Source organism: Daucus carota, chromosome 8 (assembly GCF_001625215.2).
Source record: "Daucus carota subsp. sativus chromosome 8, DH1 v3.0, whole genome shotgun sequence".
Classification (NCBI taxonomy): Eukaryota; Viridiplantae; Streptophyta; class Magnoliopsida; order Apiales; family Apiaceae; genus Daucus; species Daucus carota.
The window spans coordinates 11,682,223-11,707,471 of NC_030388.2; the positions used below are offsets into that span (position 1 = coordinate 11,682,223).

The following is a 25,249-nucleotide window of genomic DNA, read 5'->3' on the forward strand; positions in this document are numbered from 1 at the left end:
TGTCAGGAAAAAATTGAGCAGGTGTTCGAGTATTTGTCCAGTATTAATGGATGAGGCTGGAAGAGGTATTCAGGGTTGTCGTCGTCGTTTGTAATCCATATTGATCTCTTTCCTTGACTAGATCACCTGTGGCTAACTTTTATCATCTTTGCAGTTTTAAAACGTCCTATGGAGATTTGTCATGTTTCCCCTTAAGCACCCAAACACAGCAGGTGTACCAGTTTGAAAATATTTGTCGCTATGGATTTGAATCAACAACTTGCCGAGCACAATGAAACAAAAACTGATTGGAGGATCAGGGTTCATGTTACTTGAATATTGCCATCTTTTTCACACTCTCGTGCGTTGGACCTACACAATCTACTTCTGCTGGACTCTGAGGTAATTGCCTTTTCATAAACTTCCAATATATTTTTGGAATATCGTTACACTACAACGTATAGTTTAATCTAATTTCTTCCACACTGATGTTCCTGTTGCAGCACACCCATATGCAAGCATAAGTTGATCCAGACAAGTGGAACCAGTTTGAAAACATATTACACGAAGGTATTTTATACTCCATTACTGATTTCTTGGTTAGGCCTTCGTGGGGTGCTTTTAAGCATGTGAAGACTCTTCTGCGCATCTTCTTTTGGTTAAATACTGTTGTCACTGCACTAGATAATGATGATCTTGAGATACCAATGAACAAGTTCGAAATAGTGAATCTCCCTGATCTTCACCATCATGCAAGTCCACTGGGACCGAATCCACAACACCAATATTCAACAGGGAAATAAGTGTTCCCAACACAAATTTAATTATTTGATTTGTTGTGACTGTGTAATAATAACATTTCTTTCCAGCAGATGTTATCGATGCAATTGAAACTCTTCAACCTGTGGTGACCTTCCTGACACTATACGGGATTGAGAAGCATATCATTCGCTTCACAATAACCAACGGCAGGTAATCTTATGTGATCGATAATTTCTGATATATGACTATACCCGCTACTATACTCTCTACATCTGCAGAGTTTTGCATCCTGTTGGAATTTGGGATCCTAAACCAGAACATGTTCAAACAATATACGCTCCCAATGTGGTGACTCCACTGATTCTAATTATTGAAAGTACTAGAATCATGCACTTTAAAGGTGCATCCTATTGATATCTTTTTAACCTGCATATTATTATAGTCCAGCTTTGTCCATAATAGGCCATATACTAGATACATGACTCACTCAACTAATGATCTATATATACAAACACAGGCGTTGTTAATAAATGGAACCTGTAATCCACCAAAATCTATGCTAATATTGAGAATGAGGCGGTCATCAGTCTCAGGCAAAGCTATAATTCAAATATGGATGCTTAACTTGATTTGGATATTATAAATTCTTGCAATAACTTACCTCCTAAATTATTGATCTTGCAAGCTGATGATTTAGACAAGTTAGGGAAAAGATGACCAGGAAATAAAGAATTATGCATCCAGGGATTAAGAGAAGAAGGAGAACTCCAAACTCCAACTGAATAGCTGAATCATCCAGAAAACAGCAAATTCTTCCTTTTACGGATAACTATAAGTATGCTCCACTCAATTTGGATTAAGGGACCTAGTGTAATACAATGATCTAATTTAATTTTGGACTGTTTTAAAGTTTAATACTTATTCTGGAACCTAAAAAATAAATTTACGTAAACTGCAAGAAACATAGCATAAAGAATCTGAATTATGATGGTGGTAAACGGTCAAGGAATGGTTGATGATCGAAACTAAACACAAGTGAGTCGAAACAAATCAGCCTAAACTAGACCTTGTCACCTCATATACCAAAAAGCATGCTGCATTTGCAGGAATACTTCGACCCATGGCAGGACCAAAACCTTTGTAGAGCCCTTTGACACCTTCTGAAGCCAAGATCTTTTTAAAAGCATTGATTGAGCCAGAGTATTTCGGATTTTTGTAGTCATCAACCTGTATTGCACTCTTCACAACATCAGTTGGGTATACTGACATCCAAAAGGCTCCTCCAGCCAATCCTCCTGCTAACATCAATGAACCTTGTCCCAATTTGGATGTGTCTTGACCTCCCGCCATGTATTGCTTTAGGGCTTCATAGACACCAAACATAGTGGCGTTTCCAGGTATTTCACGCGCCATTGTTGGAACCAATCCCTTAAACAGACCCTTCATACCTGCTGATCGAAGAACATGCTTTGCTACATCAACTGGTCCTCCATATTTTACTGCAGTGGCAGAAGCGCCAGCATCTGCTAGTGCACTCTGGGCTTGCAATCTACATTTACAGGCATTTATCAGCATATAATTTTTAATATGTTATAAATTATTAACAAGTACAATGGTCTAATATATTAATATGTATTTTATATTGAAATAAGCCACATCTGAGAGGGAACCTATTGCAATTTAGTGGTCATACTGGAACAGTCCAGATCAGTCCAGATGTGGATATGCCATACCACACTCACGCATTGTTTGCAAAGAAGTAATAATTCAAGTAATAGTATATTTATCACTGACCTGCACTTGATCAATTCAGTTGGACAGGCCAAGAAGGAGACAGCAACTCCAGCCCCAGCTCCACAAACAACCTGCTGCTCAATTGTGAGCGCAGAACCAGGTGCTGACCTTAGTAAAGTCTCCATTTGCCCTCTTACTGAGAAAAGTACGGCATTAAAGGCTGCCACAGTAGCAAGTGGTGCGCCCATACCTTTAAACAGCCCCCCTGCACCTTCAGCTGCTACTGTCTTTTTGACAGCATCTATTGCTCCAGAAAACATAGGAGGTTGTCCAGGTAATGGTACTGGCTGGCTTTGCAGTTTGACCTTGATGGTATCAAAAGGGTGCCCAACTATCAATTGTGCTGCTCCTCCAACTGTGCCAGCAGTCAAGTCCTTGGCCACATCACCCATCTGCAATGTATATAGAAACGGCAAATCCCCCACAGAAAAGAAAAGCAGTCAGCTGCAGCTCCTCATAATTTTTAGATAAATAGTCAATGTTCAACGAATTATGGATCTTATGTCGTCTTTATACAATAATCCACATATTAAGTACGATGAAACGAGAAGAAATGAAGGAGTGTGTGTGGTGGTCTTGTTTGATCATATTTCTCCACATTAATTATGCTCAGGTAGTAATATAATGTGCATTCACACAGAAAAACGATTTCATACATAAAGCATGCTAGTATAAAAGTATTCCAGAATAGGTCGTTCCAAAACAAGGTTATTGGTCCCATAAATCAGGAAGCCTTCATATGCAGGTCCAAGGTAAAGAGATGACATCACTCAAACAGGAATCAACGAAACAATGTATACTGAGTTTGGAAGCAAGCCCTACAGATACAACTGCATAGATAATGTTCCAGGTTTGAAATTCGAGCAAATGCCTATGCTCCAACTCAACCAGGACTTGTGATTTAAAGATATATATCTAGAACCATTCTCAACAGTTATCATTCAAGGAGATGACTTGTAAAACTACAGACCTTCATATTCATTTAAGGTGTGGTGACTGAAGGTTTTTCACATGGAATGCTATCAATTATTCAATATAGAGGTCATACTCAACAATCATGCTCAAATAACAAAAAAGTTCACTATAGACTGCAAACATTATCAACCACAAAGCTCATCAATGTCATCAGAAACATTAGAAGACATATTGAATATCTAAAAAAATTTCTTTTCCTGCACAGACATATCTACATGCCCAGGGACAGAGCTAGGATTTGACAACCACAGAGGCGACATTTTTTAACAGCGTATATATTAAATGCCTAGGAATTTCATACATAATTTACTTATAAATAATTGTATAAACTATTAAGGGCCCAAAGATTAAATATAAAAAAAATTCACTATTTAATTACAATTATTAAGAAACAAAAAAAAATGATATTTTAGTACTGACAATGAAAAAGTAAAGTATGGAGTGGCGAATGCTCCTGTGCCCCGCTCCCTTCCTGCAAATGTACTCACGTAAATTGGAATAAAACAGAAGAACAATTGTCCTTATGTTGTGTTTGGCTGGGATAATGGAATGAAATGAGTAAAATTACTTGAAACTATTAGAGATACTAGGGAAGTTTTGAAAAAAATTAAGTGAGTGCAAAATTGCCATGATGAGATTTGAATTTGAGAAGATCCGGGGGTAAAAGAGAATGGAGCATTCCATCTCAAATTGAAGATGTGATTTCTAGCACTTGATGGAAAAAATAGAATGGAGGAAGGAATGAAATTTCTTAACAATTGTCCATAACATAGTTCATTTCTCATACCAATCCTTCCGGAATCATTCACCCCAACCAAACACAACATAAATGTCTGCTTTACTACAATGCTTTCAGAATAATAGTATGGTACCGTCTCCTTATGCATATGAAAACATATCAGTGTTGTAAGCGAATCTAGGCCGGAGAATATGTATACCACATACACACGTGGGTGAAAGTTTCCAAACAAGTCGTACTTATTTTTTCTACTCGAACTACCTGAGGAACCCTGCAAGTTGTTATCCAACCATGCTACTTGTTTGTATTGTTTTTTATACCTAAGAATTGGTACTAATTTTAGGAAGCTTCGCATAACATACACCGCCCGACTGGTAGTGTAAACAGCAAGACTGTTGCACAACAGACCAAAGGGCTGTTATAAAATAGGAGCAGGAAGAAGGGCTCTCGTTGTAATTATGAAATTGGTAAAATAATTTCACCAAATAAATAACTGGAGGGTAGTTAAGTCTATCAATTTCTTAAATAAGATAATTAAGTCTCGGAACACATTAAGGAATGATTTTCAAGTTGAATATTTAAACACCGTTAAACTCTCATAGGCTACTCTCTACTCTGGTTGGAACTTTGTCTAGGTTGTATTGTAGCATTACACACCAGAACCATGCTAACAAGGAACAAAGAAGCAATGTGATTGAAGAGAACGAAAAGAATTAATCGTCTTAGTGACTAACTAACATATCTCACTAAACATGCCACGTATATCCCACCGAGGAATAAAGTCTAGGGAGGGTAAGACATAACCGGACCTTAACAATGGTCAAGAACTTTAGTGTAAACCCAAATTTTAGAAGATAAAAGGAACATTGTCAGAATAATACATGACATCAAGATACAATAGAAAATGAGAATAAGTGAAGTTCAATAACTTAAGTTACCACTGAAGTCCTGCCATTAAACCTTCCTATAAGATGCACAACAACATATAAATTACATTTAGAGAAGTAAAAAAGAATGAGAAAAGAGGAAACCTTGCTTAATGTAGTAGAAGAGGAACAGGGGTCCAACTGAGTTCAAGCCAAATTCTTGGAGGATCCAAGGGAATATTTTGTCTAAAACATAAAACCAAAAAAGAGAGGAAATATCATAAAAAAAGGTGATAGAAAAGAAATAAGTGTTGTTGCATGAAGTATAGATATAGGGATAGTAGGAAAGAAAAAAGAACAAGTGATGGGATAAGCAAAAATAGTGAGTGAGAGAGAGCCACATAAGAGTGAGAGGTTGAGACAAGGATTGAAGTTTGGTTGGTTCACACTGGATTCAAGACTATAAACATATGGAATAGAATATACTCACGAGAGAGAGAGGGAGAGAGATATGAGGAGGGATCTAAATTCAGGAATCTGGAATGAATCTTACCCAGTTGTGAGTGAGTATGACAACCGACAAGAGGGGCACCCTTTCAAGTTTCAACAAGTAAACTAGCGTAAAAGCCCGTGCAAAGCACGGGCCCCTATTATAACTCAATTTTTACAATGATATATATTTGAAGTAGATTATAAGTAATAAATAAATTTATAGAGTGTTGTCTACCTCTATCATAATTTTAACAAATAACGTTCAAAATATCATAAAAATGATGGTAAATAATATCAACTTTAACAAAAAAAAAACTTTAACAAAAAAAATTTTAATTTTGTTTTTATCAAATTAGAGTTGCTCCCATAAAATTAGGATAACATGCCGGTGCTAAAGGTGCGGCTAAAGCACTCTGCCAAGAAGTTGTTTTATTCTAAATTTTATTTAATGTCCTTCCCAGAGTTCCTTTGGAAAAAGAAAAAAATAGAGTTTATTTTACCTGGAAATGCACAAAGATCTGAAAGAAAAAGAAGGTAACTGTGAATACAGGACAACAGGACATACTACATTTTGCTGATTTTGTTCAGTGTTTTAGCATGTAGTATATTCTTAATAATGGCACGTATTGCATGAAATAAGTCATACTTGTGATTTGTAAAGCACTCAATATATTGTCATGCAAAATATATTTTCATGCAGGAGGACCATCATGAGCTACTAAGAATATACATCTATAGGCCTGAATATATTCTTAAGTGGATCCACATCCTGAATGAGAGATCTTAAGCGCAAAAAGAGTAAACATATATGAAATCATCGTATAGGCCTACATCCTGCAGTTATAACTACTGTGGATACTCTGGAATTTGCAACCCCATACAAGAGGAAACACTTTTTAAGCGGTCAATATTATTTGATTCTGACAAAAACAAAATGTATGGTTAAGCGACTTCTTCCAAAACTAACAATGAGATCATTCACTAAAGGAGTGAAAATATCAGGCTCCCTCTAGTCTGGTCTCTATCTTCATCTAATTTACCACACATTTCTCATTTTGTCATTCTTCTTATGTGCATTTACATGTCCCTCTGCACTTCCCATCCCAATAGCACCTCCTGTGATTCACCATTAATCAATCTTTCGGCATATCCAGTAGATCACAGTCCGTTTTCTCTACAAGTTACTCTGATAAAAAGGTCTAAAAAGAGATTGTCGTCTGAGTTGAGTGTCAGAATCATCGATGGTGTTCTTCCTTCATTTGTTGAAAGAATTCATGTAACATATATATTAACCGACTTGTTTTACAGGTGTCCGGTTTCTTCTTGATTGTGTTTTGATCCTGGCAATCAAGTACACATAATTTATCAAACAATAGGCATTGATAAAACACGATATCACCAACAATTTAATGAGGCAATTTATGAAGGGGATCAATTAACATGGTCGAGGAAGTTGTCGCTCATATACTGAAAACTCTTTAATAAAATCATGAAGTTAATGAAGAATTACATGTTCAATAACCTTACACAACTCTCAAATTTTGTATTACCTCACAACAGCTGCAATCATATTTAGAAATTCTACTAAAATTGATGCCTTATCGGGACTAAACGTGGATCACAATATATAGTTATGAATTTTTCTACGTTTACTTCTCAAAAATTATACAAAGTGTGATACAACTTATAAATAAGTTGGTGGGAGATGTAAAAACTTATACTTAAATGGAGACACCTTATGCATCACGGCCTTTTATTTTAATGAGAAAAATAAGAGGTTCTACCTTATCAAAGTAATTTTTGTTGAAAAAGTATAATTACCAGGGAGTTTGTTTCCCGTCTAGGATCTTCCCCTAAACTTGGTTTCCTAATTTTATCATTAAGCATTGGATTAGAGTCACTGGTGCACACCATTGCCGCTACTATGTAGCAAAGCCATTATAATATTTTAATTGTGATATATTCATATATACATAATTCACAATTCCGTCATAAATTTATTGATGTCAATCATTTAAAAGACTGGGAGTTTAGGGTGTTGAATGGATGAAAATACTTTTTGCATTCCTGTCTTTCCTGTGGATGACAGTTTGCTTAGCTAATAGCTCAGGCATTGTAAGTAACAAAACCCTATTATATGACTTAAACTCATCCCGCCAAAATTTATTGAGAGAGCCTAACATTTACCTCAACTCAAAAACATCTTTTCTTTCTAGGATTAAGAAAACTAATAATACAGATATTATGTCAGTGCTATTGGAGTTCTAAATGACTTGCACATTGTTCTAACCAACTGCTGGCATCATTTAATTTTATATTACTATGAATAAGATGCAAGCAGTACACACAAACATACAATAATCAACAATAAATTGGCCCGATTAGCCAATCAAGGACAATATCGCATATATTTAAAATAGGTATCAATCAATTTATATTATAAAAAAAGCCCCACTACCTTAATTGAATATAAAAGATAAAATTAAGACATGAAATGTACCGTCTGCAATTTTTTATATGCAAGCTTGGTTAAGATTTATATCTTTAGAGAATATATTTACTATAGGATCTTGTATTCTGATGTGGGTGTGTAATCATATCCCCAGCTCAACCTGAACCATATGACATGCATTTGGTTCCGTGGCTGAGAGCAAGGACAATTTCTAGATTTTCTAATTTGATGCATTTCTTTCTGTAGCCAAATGCAAGTTATTTGGAAAACCTAATGGAAGATCAAGTATTCTTTGTTCTATACTCATTATTCAAATTACAATATTCAAATTATAACAACATTGGGTTTCTCCTGCTTCTTCAGCGAGATACATAACATCCTGGAATTTGAATTTGCATCCTTAGTGACCAAGTACATCAAATTATATTATTAATATTGTCTTATCACCATTAAAATGTAAAAGAAAAGATCAAGACATGAGATGTATGATATGTTATATATTTTGCATAATCTTGGGAGAATATCATTTTAGGCCTTCGTGTCATGAGTTTCCAGTTCAACCAAGACCATGAATACACACCTACGTGAGAACACAAGATGCTATGGTAAAGATGAAACTATCTGAGTATATAAGTTTGGCCACTTAAAAAAAAGTCTAAAACAATCATCGAGCTCATAGAAGACCATCAACATACACACCAAAACTGTTCAAATTATAATGTCATTACTACTTCCTACAGATAAGATATTACACAAGTATCAGGGCTTTTATCAAAATGCAACAATTTGCAGAACCTGTTTCTAGAGTTCGAAAAAATATATAACTTACCAGGTACTGATAAAACTTATACTTTCATATAGTCAGTTTAAAAAGTTACCAGAGCAAGGGCTTCAAAAAGTCTTGACACATGTGTTATGATTTTGTTCCTGAGAAGGACACTTCCAAGACTTATCTAATTTTAACACAGTATTTGACTCAAATAAAGCAGACTAAACGTGGATCGCAATATATAGTTATGAAATTTTAATGCGTTTCCTTCTCAAAAACTATACAGAGATACAACTTATAAATAAGTTGGTGGGAGATTTAAAAGCTTAGACTTGAATGGGGACACCTTATGCATCAAGTCTCTTTACTTTAATGAGAAAGATAATAGGTTCTACCTTATCAAAGTAATTTTGACTAAAAAAGTATAATTACCAGGAAGTTTGTTTCCCTTCCAGTATGTATCTTCCCCTGAACTTGGTTTTCTAATTTTAGCAATAGGCACTGGATTGCAGTCACCGGTGCACACCATTGCCGCTACTCTGTAGCAAAGCCATTATAATAATATACCGGGATGAATTCATACATAAGTAATCCACAATTCCATCATAAAATTATTGACGCCAATCATTTAAAAGGACTGGGAGTTCAATTAAATAGATAATAAAGAAAGGCTTAAAATGCAAACCAACACAAATTGTCAGAAAGATATATCATATGCTTATTATTACTTGGATTATTTCTTTCCTTAATCTGATGAACTTCTGAAACTCGGTTTTTGGATCAGTTCCATAAGGCATCTCGTCACGGGGTTCATTATTGTCCACCTACAGAATACAGGGAAATGAGATGACATACATAAGCAATAAATTGATCTGCCAATTTTTTTAATGTGAACTTCTAACACATAGAATATACATACTGCTGGGAAATCAGAAATTGCATCTCCCAAGTACAGTTTGTCCTGTAATTTAGGAGCACAACCTTCATCGTAGGTGACCGCATTTGACTGCAAACAATAGAAAAGGTGATTTAAAAACGATAAACATTGAAATGATTATTGGATGAAATGACATATGCTCCTAGATATATCAGTTACGTCAAAATTAAAAGGTAAATATTTGATTAAGGCACATACTCTCTTAAAGCGAGGCTCCATGCTTCCTGAAAGACCACAACTACAGGTGACTCGCTACCAGTTACACACATCAATCCTTTCCATAAAATTAGTGTCGATGTAACAATCATGCCTGTAGATAAACAAATGTAAGATTGATTACTCCCCCACCACTAGTAAAACAAAATTAGTACGATGAATTTACTTAAAATATAAATAAATTAATGTACACCTTTTGTTCTAGACAAATTAACAAAAGGCTAAAACCCCTGAACTTTAAACTAAGCCCTATAAAAGAATGGAGGACATTCTGTAATTGCAAAATCAAAACACTGAAAAATATAAATAGATTTCCTTTTCGTAAAAAGGATTACTTGTCAACGTCCAAAACTTTATCTTTTCCAAGCTTGACAGAGAGATTTAAGATTCTGTACAAAAAACATAGATATGCAGGGAGAGAGAGAGGGAGAGGGAGAGAGAGAGAGAGAGAGATATGACCGGTCTGAGTGATAAACTGTCTGAATTGAATAGACTTGACTGAATCTACTTGCTCTCCGATCCACCCCATTTCTACAATGACAAATGTCACAACACAAGGAAGTAACATAAATAAATTACCTTCAGTAATTTCCAGGAAAAAAATGTAACCTTTTTGAAATTTATTGGTCACCATATCTCATTTCAATCCCTCAGAAATCTACCAAGATTTTCAAATCTTTTTATAAAAAAGCAAATATTTTCATTACTTAATGAATTCTTTTACCAAATGCACCACATCTATCAAATGTGACAATGCCTTGTTATAGTGATATTTAATTTCCTGAAAAAGATATAATGCAAATTAAATCTTCCAAAATTAACAGGATTTTGGAACCATAAGCCTAAACATACCCACAGATTCCCCGGAAGATGATAGGCGCAACCCTTATTGCTCTACCAATTTGCAGGATCAAATCGGCATTAGGCTTCCACCATTTATTGATTTCAGTCTGAAACAATTTGTGATACAGATTTTAGAATCGATGAATGTAGAACTGAATAGGAAGGTGAACACCATATAACAGATGTCTCTTTGACAATCATGAACCATTACAATTTGATAGTGCAGACTGAGATGAGAAGACAGGATAAAAATGTGGAGTTCATAAATAAGCTCCTATAGAATTAATGTATACCTGACCAAAGCCACAAACTGGCACTGTATCACATCCCTTCTCCATAGCTATGCGAACAAATCCCAGTCTTGACTTGAGAAAAGCAACCAACAATTTGAAAAAAAAAATGATTTTTACTGTAAAAAAAACTATGCCCGCCACGTCTTTTCGAGGAACCATCAATATATAAATTAAAAATGAATCTCTTTCTCCAAAACCCAAACCAGGAGAAAACCTCAACTGAGGAGAGGCAACCCAGCACCAAATAAATCGCAGGCAAGGAGAGAACAGCTAAGCCGAATAAAAGAGCTGGCAGAGAACATGGAGAAACTGCTGCAAACTAAGCAGAAAACGAAGGGACGATGGCATTCCTGAAATTGTCTGTAAATCGAGGGTAAGTACGTCATTTCACAGGTATTTCTTTTGCTCATTTTGCCCTTAGTCCTCTTTTAATATATAGAAGGAGAAGTAGATTTTTGGACTTATAAAACTGCTTGCTTTTACTTGATCAGAAAAAAAAAAAATCTAAACTTTTTACTCAAAAGTTGGTTTGCCGGTAAATTTCGTACTCATCTGTACTATACTATAATAAGTCAACATTTGTATAATTTGTAGTCCAAGTTTTAGTTATATTTTTTGATTTGGTACTCTACTTTTGATACTACAAGTTTACAAATGTGGAGTCCATTAGTATTATATTGTTAAACAGTTTCAAATACTAAAAACACTCATAATAATATATTATCATATAATATTTCATTAAAAATTATAATGATGTTATAAATAAAATTATAAATATACAATTTTGAATATGTTTTTTTTAACAAGAACCTTTATATAACTCTTTTTAATTTTAACGTGTTCTATTTCAATATAAACACGAACCATTACATAACTCTTTCTAAAACCAATATTAGAAGTTATTGTCGTCAAAAAAACCAAGATTACAAAATTACTTTTGAAATTCGATTGATTAGATTACTAAATCTTTCAAAGGTATTACACGATCGGTTATGTTTGACAAAAATTTGAATTTTCTTATTTTTTTTATTTTTAAATCTACATAAACTAAATTCGGATTAAATATTCTAATATATATATATAGTCAGTTGAATGATATAATTTAATTAAAATTCAATTCATTAATACTAAAATACTAATAAAATGATGTTAAAATTTATATTATAAATAATAAATTACGAACTATATACCCACCCGTGCTCGCACGGGTTAAAAGCTAGTACATAATAATTTTACATTTGTGGAATCAATTTAAGCTGAGAATTTTCAACACCATCAACTTGTGTCATAGTCATGCCATCTTTCTGAGCACGGGTTAAAAGCTAGTACATAATAATTTTACATTTGTGGAATCAATTTAAGCTGAGAATTTTCAACACCATCAACTTGTGTCATAGTCATGCCATCTTTCTGGTACATTCAGTTTCACTTATGCAGAAAATCTTCCAACTTCCAAACATAAAGTACTTTCAACAGAGTATTAACTGCTAATCTTCTCTTAATTTAACATTTGGCAGCCAACACAGCTTTGGAGTTTGTACTGCCTATAAATCTTCACTCTTTAAAACAAGATTAATAAACCAAACTGGAAGTAATTGAATTATTTGATTGAGGAGGATGTTTTGCCGAGGCAAAGCAGCTTTATTTAGCATGATAGCAAATTTATAACACATTATAACATGTCCGCCTATCGAGCTACATATACGTGGATTTAGGCATTAGCATCATAGCGTGGTACAAATAACCAGAGTAGTACTTCATATGCTGCCAGAATGGAAATGATTGGTACAGATCGTGGAGAAACAGATCACAAGAGAAGCTTATTTTAGTTCTCGATCTAAGTCCCTAATTCCCCGTGTTTTAGTGTAGCACGTAGAGACTGGTATGGGTTGTGCAGTATCAATCTTCTAATTGATCAATGACATTGGCGAACACCTTATACCCTTGGCACATGTCAGAAAGAAGGCAGTACTCATTCTTTGCATGGTATGTAGCCATCAAGCCTGCATATTATTAAGCTAAATTTCAACATCTTAACCAATATATCAAGGTAAATCCATCCCTCAACAAAATACAGCACATCTAAACAATATTTAATTGTCCTCGACTTATTACCCTGAGACTGGATTCATGGGAGTGAACTTTCTATAGTAACATAATCAGCAAGGTAATAATGATACAGAAGAGGTAAATGATTAATTAGCATACTCACATCACATGTTTTTTATAATCAACTTACACGAGTTGATTATTTTGCTAGCATAACTTTCATGCGATTTTTTGGCATGCCTCCACAGGAAGTTCAAATCTCAGCCTCTCTGCCGGTTGGTGACTTACTTAAAGAGTAACCATTATATGCATAAAATGTGTATTCTAGGGGCAAAAACAATACAGAGCAACTCAGAGTCAAACCGGTTATGACACACTAAAAAACGTTGAATCTGAAATTTCGAAACATACATATACACTGACAAATACTTAGTAGGATCTCACCAACCTCATACTCGTTTATATATTTCTGTATTGCAGTTCAAATAACCTGAAAGCCCTTGAATACATATTTAATTAAGCATGTTCAACTCACAGTAACACATTTAATAATTATCTTAATATACTCCCTCCGTCCCATTATAAATGGCTTAATAGTTTCCATTTAAGTGTCCCAAAACTACAGCTGGATTTCCTCTGAAAGTTTTCATTATTAATTTACAATTCTTAGAATATAATAAAATGTCTTCACTCTCTTATTGGCGCACATGTATTCACTAGTAAACTCATATTTTAGGTGACTAACTTCCAAATACGGAAGTGGGTTCAAAGTCTAATATATTTAGGGGTCGTTTGGTTTGGGGAGTGGTATCGGGTTGGAATGAGGAATCGGGTTAAGCTGGTATGAATTTGAGGTATCATATCTGATATCATCTCTTTGGTTGAGTGATGGAATCAATATATACAATTTTTATAAAAAAATAAGTTAATAATATATATTAATTAAAATTATTAATAAAATTATTATTGTCATATATTTTTTCATCATTGATTTAATTTTGTATCAAACATTAATATTTCATTACTTAAAAAGAGACAAAAAAATAAAAAATAAATATATCTCATATCTCCATCTCATACCCACCTCCCCACTTGGGTATCAAAAACCCAAGTCCCCACTTGGGTATCAAAAACCCATACCTTGGGGGTTTAAGATATGGGTTTCAGATTTTGTTTTTTTCAACCAAACACCAGGTATGGGTTTGGAATGAACAAACCCCATACCTGATTCCAGAAACCCACGAACCAAACGACCCCTTAAGTTTATATATATGTGCGCCACAAAGTAAAAGAAGCCACTTTGATTGGAACAAAAGAACTAATACATATGAACGTTATAATTACTTTTTGGTTTGCTGTTTACAACTCGATTTATATGCACAAGTTTGCAGGTACGTAAGTTCAGATAAACAAACACTCCAAGGAGCATCTCGTAACTCACTATTGTGGTGTCTAATTATATGACAATTAGTATACAAACTCGAGCCTAATCTGAGTGAGGCATGTACAATTTATTCGATTTAGAGCCGATTAGCCAAATCAGACCATCTAAATGTTTGTAGGTATTCAACTCGATTGCACCCCAATATATAGAAACCAATATATGTATATATGTAGCACAATATAAAGCAGGTAGATAATTATAGATGTCACGTGAATTCTAGGGATTAGACCTAGTTACAATGAAGCTACATCATATTATTTGCCATTTTCTCAGATTTATTAGATATTTAATTGGTTCAATAGTACTTTCTAAATGATGTTTCCAATCTTCACCACTCACTTATATCACTAAAAAACAGCCTTCATCTTGTGAAGATTTAAGTCTCGACCTTTTCTGTCCCATGCATTTCTTTCTTTTTACTCTTCATATGTATTAATTGCAAAAGACAGCTTTGAAATTGACATCAATAGTTGAAACCCCTAAAGCACTAAATTTGGCATGAAAGTAGCAAGAGAAGCATACCATATCCTGAAGTTTGAACATCAAAACCTTCATCCTGGAAAGTAATAATCAATACCATTACAACAATATAAACTATTTAAGGAAAACCATATTAAACTAAAAAACACAGATATACAAACCTGCAAATCTCTTATGAGGGGTAAACTTCCAGTAATAGAATATGGTTTTACATGGCCAACTACTTGTTCAGTAGCTTTGCACAAAACATGGAAGCCACGAGAATCAAGATTGCAAGCGACTCCGGGATAAGCTTCTTCAAAACTTATCTCGATCCTGAATAAATAGAAACCATAAGCCAACCAACTAAACAAAAATACCCGATATAGAAATTATACAGTAACACGCTTAAGCAGACACATCTCACTTGACAAAAAATTACATTACTAATTTGCAAATATTAGTAATACACTTAATGAGAACACTTATGGTGAGTCATAATTGTTGTCCTGTTACTTGTAAAATTATGAGACATAGACATGAGAAACAAATAGAACCCACCTTCCCCTTAAGTTCTCATCTGGAAGAACATATTTTGAAACAGGTCCCCGTACATCTATCTTCTCGATATTGGTATTTAACTCCTCAACATATTGTTGTAATTTCTTCATGACATCTGATATGCTAAAAGATGATCAACATGGTTTTTTTTAAGTCAGACGACAATTCAGGGTTACAGCAGCCCAGCAAAGATTATTATAAAGATTAAAGAAATTATTACATGACTTACTCGTAAAATGGAGTCAGCCTGCGACAAAGAAGAGTGTGATTAAAATCATTTTATATATGGGACGTTTATAAGAATATAAGAGAGTAGCATTAACCTGACATCTCCTGAAATTGTGCATTCACCAGGAATTTGATTATTTCCACCTCCTGGATCTGTAAAAATAATAAAACAACAAAAGTTGGAGCAAAATGAGAGGATAAAAAAGAAGTGGCTTTAATTTCTTCGACTCCAAGAAAAATTGGTTCTAAACAAAGACAATCACGATCAGTTCTAAACAAAAACAATCACAATCATCTTATATTCTGGAATGGACTGATTATCCTGACTAAATACTTCACAACTTGTTGCTTAAAGACTTACAACTCCATTGAGTTGGTTTCATGGTTGATGGTGTTGCAAAGCCATAAACTTCTTCTTTAGGATGAGCAGGAAAGTCTTTGTAAAACCTCAACTGGATCACTTTAAGAGCTTCCATAGCGAGCTCCAAAGGATTTATAGCCTGCATTCAGTAACGAAGATCATAAACATGGAATCACATGGTATATATCAGAACGTTTTTTCAGTCCATTGCAGAACATGACAACAAATCAGTAGAAAATTTTGCTCAAGATAAACTAGTGTCTGGACATAAATACTCATATTATAGTTTACAACTCAGATAACACCAAGAAGTTTCAACATTTCTTATTTGCTCTCATATCTGGTCATATTATTGCCTCCATCATGAAAATATCGAACAGTTTCTGTCACATGCCCGGCATTCCGTTCACTTATTTCCAATACCTTACTATTATATGGCAATCACATATCACAAAGAACACCTTTCTATAATACCAACTTGTGTCTCTTCTACTAGCAACAAATAAAAGAACAGGCTACAGCAATGTCCAAGGGACATTACCTGCATAATGTATAGGCTTAATACCCTTTTAACCATCAAAGTGTGCACTCATATACACAACTACCAGCAAAGTTTCAATTTGTCCAGTTCAACCATTGATGTTGTTAAACTTGCACACTTAAACCATAAATTAATAAAAATATGGCGATGAACTTAAACACTCTGTCTGGTTGAGGGAAGTAGTATAAACATGCCATTAGAAACATAAGCTCCCATATCTTTCATTCTTCTCTGCCCGCTCTCCGTATCTCTCACTCTATATTGTACTCTTACTTTTTCTCTTGTCAGATTTCCATCTCGATTCTCCGACCTCTTCTCTCTTATCTCCCTCACTCTATACTCCAAATTGACGCCTTGTCACCTAGATTGTATTATAGTGAATGCTGATAGATTGTTTGATACAATGAACGCTGCAGATACATAAGTAGAAAACTGAAGGCAAGAGGAGTTAGTTTTTTGATGCTGTGAAGAAGTATAATGGAGCACAGTTGCTTCCAACAGATTTGCCTGAGTATAAAATTGAAGGTAAGTATTTGTACATGAAACTTACCCTGAATAAGCTCATGTTGCCAATTTGATGGTGAGGACAGCTTCAGATCCTCTGGGACTTTGTCACCTTTTTACACGCAGTATATCATGGATTTTGGCAATAAAACAAGGGATATAAGATTGAAAACTAGTATAATGCTGTTAACGGAGAATATGGTGAAAACAAGATTCGGGGAAGCTTGCTGGAAATTCCGATGGTTGTTGATGGCATACGACGGAGTAAGGTTTATGATTTAGGTTTTGGCTAAGTTCACTTGGGGATTAGGGTTTTCTCACAAGAAGGAGCATTCGTTCCTACAAGGGTTGTGACTTATTCCTAAACAATGTGCCTACATACCCTATTTATTGGGATCAAGCCGGACGTAGTTCTTGGGGAACAAGTAACCTAATCAGAATAGGTTTCTAATTCCTAGGTTCCAGCATAGTGTACCACCACCTTAAATAACACAATTATGGGTGGCTGAGGCCAGCCTCCTCTGAGAATCATGAGACTAGATGGGTTGATCTGAAATCGCGGTTTTGACACCCAATCCAGATCATGTGAACCTCACCTAAGTCAGCTGTATGGGCTAGCCCTCAGTCCTCCCAAAAGGCGAGGCTTATAGTGGGCCTGAGCCCAAAATAGTAAACATAGTAAATCATGAGAAACTGATGATATTGTCTTTCCCTGGTAACAGGCGAGGCTAATAAGGTACAAACGAGGTCCATCAAACTTTATTCATCAAACCACAGTACCTTGTTAGGACAAAATCCGTTAATGACTGCTGAATATAAGCAAATATATAGTTCTCATAACTGAAATCAAATTCCTTATTATTACTCAAAAGAACTGTAATCAAATAGCCATAAACATTATCGACTAACATTAGCTGAACACAAGACCATCTAGACTAAAGTGATTCATGCTATAAATGTGTAATTACCATATGTTGTGCTTTTAATATCAAAAAGTGGTCTGGTTCAATTATGCCCAAAATATGGTATGTTTCGATTATCAATAGTCCCTATTTTCCTGTACATGGATGTTCCATTACTCCATTCTGTACGTCAATAATAAGAATAGTGTTTACTGCATACGGAGGGATAAAGAAAAAGGTTACACCAGTTGTGATACTACAGACTCTTTGTTTTCTTGACAACCTAAAGGCTTCTGACCTAGTCTTAATGATTCAAAAATTATAATTGCCAAAGAAGCCGAGCAAGGGCATGTCAGTATGCAGCCAAAACTTAAGTGAAGAAGGAGCAGTGTCCTTCATGTATGTAGGTCGACAAGTGAGAGCAGAACTCAAATCATGGTTTTTATGCAGCTACATATCAAAGCATTGTTGAGGGATTCTAGAATGCCACAATGGTGCAAAACAGTGTCCTTAAGGCAGAACCTCATTTACATACATATTTTTAAGTTTTATATACATGTTCACCTTCTAATATATACTCAGTAGAGGACGCAGAATATATATTTAGTCAGGACCATAATATGCTATAAAAAAAATTACAAATAAACAATACATGATGAAAACAAGAGGTTAATTGCAAAAAGCATCCCTTTGCTTTGGACCAACTGCACTTTATTACCTAAACTTTAGGTAATTGCATAGGGCATCACTTAAAATATTTTAGCGCCACAGGTTGTACCCTTTTGGCCTATCTTCATCTATTTTGATCTATCTCTATGTTAAATTAGACTTAAGAACCTATAACAATACATTTTAGTTAATTCTTAAGTCTATTTCACCCTTTTAATTTACACAATGATAGGTCAAAGACTCAAAATAGACAGAAATGGGCCAAAAGGGTTCATAATGAGGCGCCAAAACATGTTAAGGGATGCATTGTGCAATTATCTAAAGTATAGGTAAAAAAGTGCAATTGGTTCAAACTAAAGAGATGCGTTTTGCAATTAACTCTAAGAAAAATATATAGATGATAAAGTTTTACATAGTTAAACATACAAATTACAATGCTATTCTACAAGGTTTCATATATTGAAACCTTTGAATTACATCTTGGGTCTTAACAGTTCCGAAAATATTCAGGTCAACATAAGTAACTAAAATATCATTCAACCACTCATCTCCAATTCTATTGCGTAGTCTAGTCTTGACAACCAATTAGGTTTGAAGAGTGCCTAACTAATAAACATAAATATATAACATGCCACTAGATACTAACAGTAGCACACACTACGAACAATACAACTTAGTTGGGTTATGAAAGTTCTTGGCTATTATTTACTTTTACACATTTATATTAATAACACGTAATTTTTCAAAAAAAAATAAAAAATTCTTTACAAAATCTAATTAAACTAGAGACCCATTTCATCCTGTTAGCTCTTGAAATACAGTTGCAACACATCAGAGAAAATCAAAAGAAAGAAAATCGGACGAGCAAAGTCATGAAGGATAGATGTAAAGAGAGGAAAGGAAGATGTGAAGCATCAGATGAAAGATGGGTTCTTGGGCAAACAGGTTAGGCCAGCGAAGCTCCTCATCTCTTCATGGTCTGTAGTTCAGTTAGAATTGGGATTTAACTGATGCCATGAGAAGCCTAATTCAAAATTTTAGCACCAGAACATTTTCCAGCGGTCCAGGAGAATGTCATATCGAATGGCGATGCACGAGAACAATAGAATCTCAAATGGTTAAATTTGATACAAAAGAAAATAAGTTGTAATCATGTGATAGATGCTACATCGTAAGTTATGTTATGAGGATGGTTATAAGGTTGGCATAAGAATATAAAATATTGATTATGTAAAATTTGTTTAACCTGTAAGATGTTGTGTTTCGATAGGGCTGGCTATGTTGCTTGTGTATATTTTAAAAGTTGTATGTTATTATTATTTAAGTTGTTATAAATAGAATATATATATATCAATTTAATATGGTAACATATGATGTGAAATCTTCTTACTTACACGTCTCTAGAGGTTCAACAAATATAGCCAACGTCAAAATATAGCCAACATCAGGACGTTGGCTAAAATTATTACGAAGGAAATGTCCAATAAGAGTTGACATTTTTTCACATAATCTCCATAAAATTTATTTATAGTATCTTTTAACTACTTTTACCTAAGGGTTTTGTATAGTTGGAGATGCGCTTACTCCCATAAGTGTGAAGAACTCTTATTCTAAGTAATGTGTAATCCCTGTAATACCAATAACTAGAATCTAAGATCATCCTTTTTGATCAACACTAGAGATCATTAACATCTTATATGATTATATTTTATTTCTTTATCCCTGTAGGTTATCTAGGTTATCTGAGTGACAAACAGTAAGATATTAAATGTAATGGTGCATATTAGTTTTTTGATCATACAGTTATCGCTGAGAGCAATTTGCCCTAAAAACAACAAATAATAGACTAAGATGACATACTTTGTGTGGAAGACCACTGTGAAAGAGCTTTCCAGTAACGTGAAGCTTCCATGGTATAGCACCCCCAGTACCAATGCAAGGTTGTTTATCCGCTGTGTCGATCCAATACCTGTTTAGATAAATAAATACCAAATCAAAGCTAAAAGATCAAAATTCATAATAATATCATCTCTGGAAGACAGTAAATTTAACACTTTTTTACTTACAAAGGACCTTGCTTCAATTTATTAAGCAAGCCGTGTTTCACCAGTGCATCTACACCAACTCCTGGAATAGATGAGTTCTCTTCACTGGCAATGAAGACAGCAACTACAGTTGACTTCAGTTTCGGCTTCGTTTCCCCAAGTCTCCTCATGAGTTCAGCCACAAGGGCAACATGTCCTAGACAATCAGTTGTCCCACGGCCACGAAGTTCATCTCCTTTGGTGCTTAATGAGAAAGGATCGAAGTTCTGTCATAACGCATTGATTTGGTATGTTATTATACAAAATGATTGTATACTTTTGTTTGCAGATTCCAACTAGATTATATTACAATGACAATATTTGGAATATTTCACTTCACTGGAAAATGGAAACAATCACTTTGCTTAATCCTTTAATATAGAAACATAGAGTATATATCTAGCAAAATAAAAAAAATGAAAGTCTGAGTTCCAGTTATAGACGGCTAGAAAAGAAAGAACCAAAAAGTTACTCAATGATCATAATTATAAGACATCATATGGAGATGCTAGTTTCTCTCAACACAAAGTATCTAAATCTAATATGCGCATAAAATAGCTTAAAACTGTCATTATCTATCAAAAATACAACATGAACTAGCTATATAAATTGAGGAACCCCTGTATTTAACAATCAGCGGCACCATTGACATGACACTTCCGTGACAGTGTGATTGGTCATGGCGTATCCTTCTGTTAGCTCTTGGGAAGAGCTTTGGCCATTTTGATCATTTGTTCAGGATACGTGGGTGCACCCAGTTCAGTTTGATTTGATTTGTGATTTGGCGGTGACGTTGTATATGCCGTACACGTTATCCGGTTTGTTGCACACATTAGGTACCCTATGATGTGTGTATCTGTATCTGTTCTGATTTGATCTCGGTATGAAATATCCTAACCCTCGTTGCATCAGCCTATTTATTTTAAAAATTATTGTTTTATATGATGGTCAAAATATTTTAAACGTTTCTTGTTTTGTAAATGCTTCCAATCCGTACTGGGCATTTGGCTCATGCCGTATTCTTCTTCTGGCAGGTTCTTAGGGGGATTCGGGACTGTATGATGGAGAGCTACCCTCAGTTACAGTGATTAAGATTTGTGTACCTTTATTGTTATTAAGATTTTATTGTTTAGTGATTCTGTTTACTCATGTTTATCGGATATTAGTGCTCTGTTCGCAGGTTTTGGATTTGTAGGTAACTCCTCGTCTTGATTTAAGATTCGCTAACCTAGGCAATCAAAACCTCTCCAAGAGATTAGCTATATAATATCCTAAGCTAAATTTTTGAAAAATATTTTACATTATATTCTTGCTAATAGATTTTGAATTTAGTACTATAATAATAAAAAAGGACACAAATAGATAACTTGAGTTTTCATTTAATATAGTGTCATTATTGCTAGAAATTTTATTATATATACAGAGATCCCCACTAAGATACTCTTGAAGATGCTCTCACATATGTCCAAATTTAACCAATCAAACAACACTCTTGGAGATACTCTGACATATGTCCAAATTTAACTAATCAAACAACATACTGACAAAAACAATGCTCCCTCCGTCCCCGCTTAGTTGTCTAACTTCACTTTCTGATATATTATACAATTTAAATTCTAAAAATATAGTCCCTCTGTCCCAGTCCCATTTAATTCTATACCTTTAATATTTGGCACACATTTTAATGCTCCTATACAATATAGTTCTATATATTATTTTTAAGATTTTCTTTTTATAAATAAAAATTTAAGATTTTTAGAGGAGAATTAAAGTGAATGCCGCTCAACTCAGGGGAGGGGACGGAGGGAGTATCATTAAAAACTAAATCTAATCTATTTTAATATATAATTTTTAGTTCTTTTAAATCGACAACTAATCACCGACGAATAGCATAAATAAATTTCAAAGTACAAGACAGATTACCCATTCATCAGGATTGGCAGGAACAACATCCATATGCATTCCAACAAAAGAAAGAATCTTATCAGGCTCAGTCCCCGGATACTCAACAATAAGGTTTCCTCTTTTGGAAACATAAGTAACATGATTGACGATCAAAGGGCCACCGCCAGTGGTAGTGCTTAAAGGAAGCAGAGATTCAAGAACATGGTTGACGATTCTGTCCTCCTCAGGGACCAGCTCAGGTGGGTTGTTTTGTACATATTTTGATTCACCGATCAGTTTGCTCAAAAGGGTCACGAAGTTTTGGGTGTTTAGGTCACCTAGGGTTTGAGCCAAAGAAGAAGACGACGACATTGGGCCTGTTTGATGTCAGCTTCTCACGTAACTTAAAATTACTTGTCTATATCCTGTAATAATTTTACGGAATTTAAATTTGAATGAAGTTCTTAAATGAAGTTAAACCGTGACGAATTGGATAAGACGATAAGTTATATCTGTTCCCATAAAATATCTCTATTATTTGATTTAATAAAATATCTGAATATTGGATAATAAATATTCTCTCCGTCCCTTTTTAGTTGTGACTTTAATTTTTTGCACAAAATTTAATGGTGATTAAAAAATATATATTTTTACTTATTATTTTTAAATTTTATTTTTTATGAATAAAAATATAAATTATAAACTTTAATTCAGGAAAAAAAAAATTTAAAAATAGTAAATGGAAGTATGTTTTTAATCACCTTAAATTACGTGCAAAAAGTTAAAGTGACAAACAAAAAGGGACGGAGGGAGTATCATTTGACATATAAATTTTAATATTATTTGAATGATTTTATTTTTAAAATTTTCCATTGATATAATAAATTAATTTGAACTTAAATAATTATCATATAGTTTGGTTATCTTGTATTACCCCTGCTAAGAATATAAAAATTAATAGCTAAAAACAATCTCCCATTAGATTCAAATCGTGATTTTTAAAACAAAAGCAAATATAACGGTGTACAAGTGTCGGTCTCCATCCCCATGACCAATACAGTAACCTTTACTCTTTGTCTCCATCTCGGCATTTGGATTTTTGACAATATGTTTGTGGCATGTGGGTTTCCTGAATTTGGTACTTGATCTGGATTAGGACTTGTAGTAAGATGGGTTTGCTAGGAAGTGGTACCTGTTGAACCTTGATTGAATTGGCTTTGTATTTGATTTTGTAGTTGGTACTGAACATTGAGATACAATGGTTAACGTCTCCCCCACTTTCTTTTAATTTCAGAGTTCACCTTTTCGCCTAAAATCGAACATTTTCGCCTTTGTCGTTTCTAAGCCCCTCAATCGCTACTTTTAGTTGCTTCTTTAGATTTCGGTTTGGTTTTCCTCTTGAATCTTGTTGTGATTGTTGGTAGGCTCTGCTAGATATATGGGTTGTGGTTTTGTTAGTTGCTTGGGTATATCTTTTTGCGGGGTGGGTTCTTGTTACTGGTTTTATGGGTTTGTGTAGGAAGAACAGCATAGGATTCTTCGTTGTTCGTTTCTGTGTATATGCGTGTATGTATATGAGGGTTTCTTTTGTTTGATCTTAGATTTTGGATTTGGATTTTTGGCAATCTGTTTGTGGCATTTTGATTTTTGGCGACCTGTTTGTGGCATTTGGTTTTCCCGAATTTGGTACTTGATCCGGATTAGGGCTTGTAGTAAGATGGGTTTGCTAGGAAGTGGTATGAGTGTATAAATTCCAGTTGAATCTTGATTGAATTGGCTTTGTATTTGGTTTTGTAGTTGGTACTCAACATTAAGATACAATGGTTAACGTCTCTCCTATTTTCTTTAAATTTCAGTTTTGACCTCTTCGCCTAAATTTTCGCCTTTGTCATCTCTAAGCCCCTCAACAGCTGCTTTTAAAGCAACTCTAATGGGGTTCTAAAAAGAGTGTCAAAATGCCATGTGGTATGACGTAGCATGACACTCTTGTTGGCTCTCCATCGGAGTGGAAGGGGTGCCAAGTAAAATTGCCAACTTTTGGCACCCTCCTAAAATGGAAAGAAGTGTATATATCACCCTAAAGCATATAGTTCCCTATCTTTTTATACTTATATATGTTTTATTTAATTTTTCAAATTAAGTTATAAAATGATCAATATATGGTGAATAAATAATTAAGTTATAAATAATAAATCTATATATGAATGTGATGTACAGTGAGTATGAAAGAGATGCATATGGGATTTTTTCTGATTTTAATTATGACGAAAGTCCCGTTGACACTCCAACAATTCAAGTGTCGCATGGGCCTACTTCCAAATTTTCAACAATGCTTCAAATAAATGCAGAAATTCGAGATAGAAGCATTCATCGTGATCTTCAAGCGGATTTAGTGGAGCATATTTGGTCAAGATTTAGAGATCATATTTGACTCTAGTATTTATTC

At 34.4% G+C, this 25,249-nt stretch overlaps 3 protein-coding genes across 6 annotated transcripts; all 3 read right to left on the reverse strand.

The window, feature by feature from the left end:
• Positions 1 to 1,488: 1,488 nt before the first annotated feature.
• On the reverse strand, positions 1,489 to 5,675 carry LOC108192494 (mitochondrial carnitine/acylcarnitine carrier-like protein). Of its 2 annotated transcripts, XM_064083607.1 has the most exons (4): positions 5,281 to 5,643; positions 5,006 to 5,058; positions 2,536 to 2,927; positions 1,489 to 2,290 (listed from the first exon to the last, which is right to left on the reverse strand). In XM_064083607.1, exons 3-4 carry the CDS (start codon positions 2,925 to 2,927, stop codon positions 1,792 to 1,794), a joined length of 891 nt encoding a protein of 296 aa, XP_063939677.1. In that variant the 5' UTR covers positions 5,006 to 5,058; positions 5,281 to 5,643; the 3' UTR covers positions 1,489 to 1,791. The 2 variants fall into 2 exon arrangements, with proteins under 2 accessions (XP_063939677.1, XP_017228395.1); XM_017372906.2 differs by lacking the exon at positions 5,006 to 5,058 and having other exon boundaries at positions 5,281 to 5,675.
• Positions 5,676 to 6,381: 706 nt separating this feature from the next.
• Positions 6,382 to 11,487, reverse strand: LOC108203759 (DNA (cytosine-5)-methyltransferase CMT3-like). 3 transcript variants are annotated; one of them, XM_064082475.1, is made up of 8 exons: positions 11,118 to 11,487; positions 10,834 to 10,931; positions 10,441 to 10,512; positions 9,964 to 10,075; positions 9,748 to 9,834; positions 9,557 to 9,652; positions 9,261 to 9,367; positions 6,382 to 6,947 (listed from the first exon to the last, which is right to left on the reverse strand). In XM_064082475.1, exons 1-4 carry the CDS (start codon positions 11,274 to 11,276, stop codon positions 10,018 to 10,020), a joined length of 387 nt encoding a protein of 128 aa, XP_063938545.1. In that variant the 5' UTR covers positions 11,277 to 11,487; the 3' UTR covers positions 6,382 to 6,947; positions 9,261 to 9,367; positions 9,557 to 9,652; positions 9,748 to 9,834; positions 9,964 to 10,017. The 3 variants fall into 3 exon arrangements, with proteins under 3 accessions (XP_063938545.1, XP_063938547.1, XP_063938546.1); XM_064082477.1 differs by having other exon boundaries at positions 11,118 to 11,480; XM_064082476.1 differs by having other exon boundaries at positions 9,261 to 9,652; positions 11,118 to 11,484.
• Positions 11,488 to 12,689: 1,202 nt separating this feature from the next.
• Positions 12,690 to 23,281, reverse strand: LOC108192319 (acetylornithine deacetylase). Its single transcript, XM_017372916.2, has 10 exons — positions 22,843 to 23,281; positions 20,902 to 21,146; positions 20,696 to 20,804; positions 16,220 to 16,358; positions 15,954 to 16,011; positions 15,860 to 15,877; positions 15,631 to 15,753; positions 15,252 to 15,405; positions 15,133 to 15,166; positions 12,690 to 13,120 (listed from the first exon to the last, which is right to left on the reverse strand). The coding sequence occupies exons 1-10, from the start codon at positions 23,173 to 23,175 to the stop codon at positions 13,017 to 13,019; spliced, it is 1,317 nt and encodes a 438-aa protein (XP_017228405.1). The 5' UTR covers positions 23,176 to 23,281; the 3' UTR covers positions 12,690 to 13,016.
• Between the last annotated feature and the right edge of the window lie 1,968 nt (positions 23,282 to 25,249).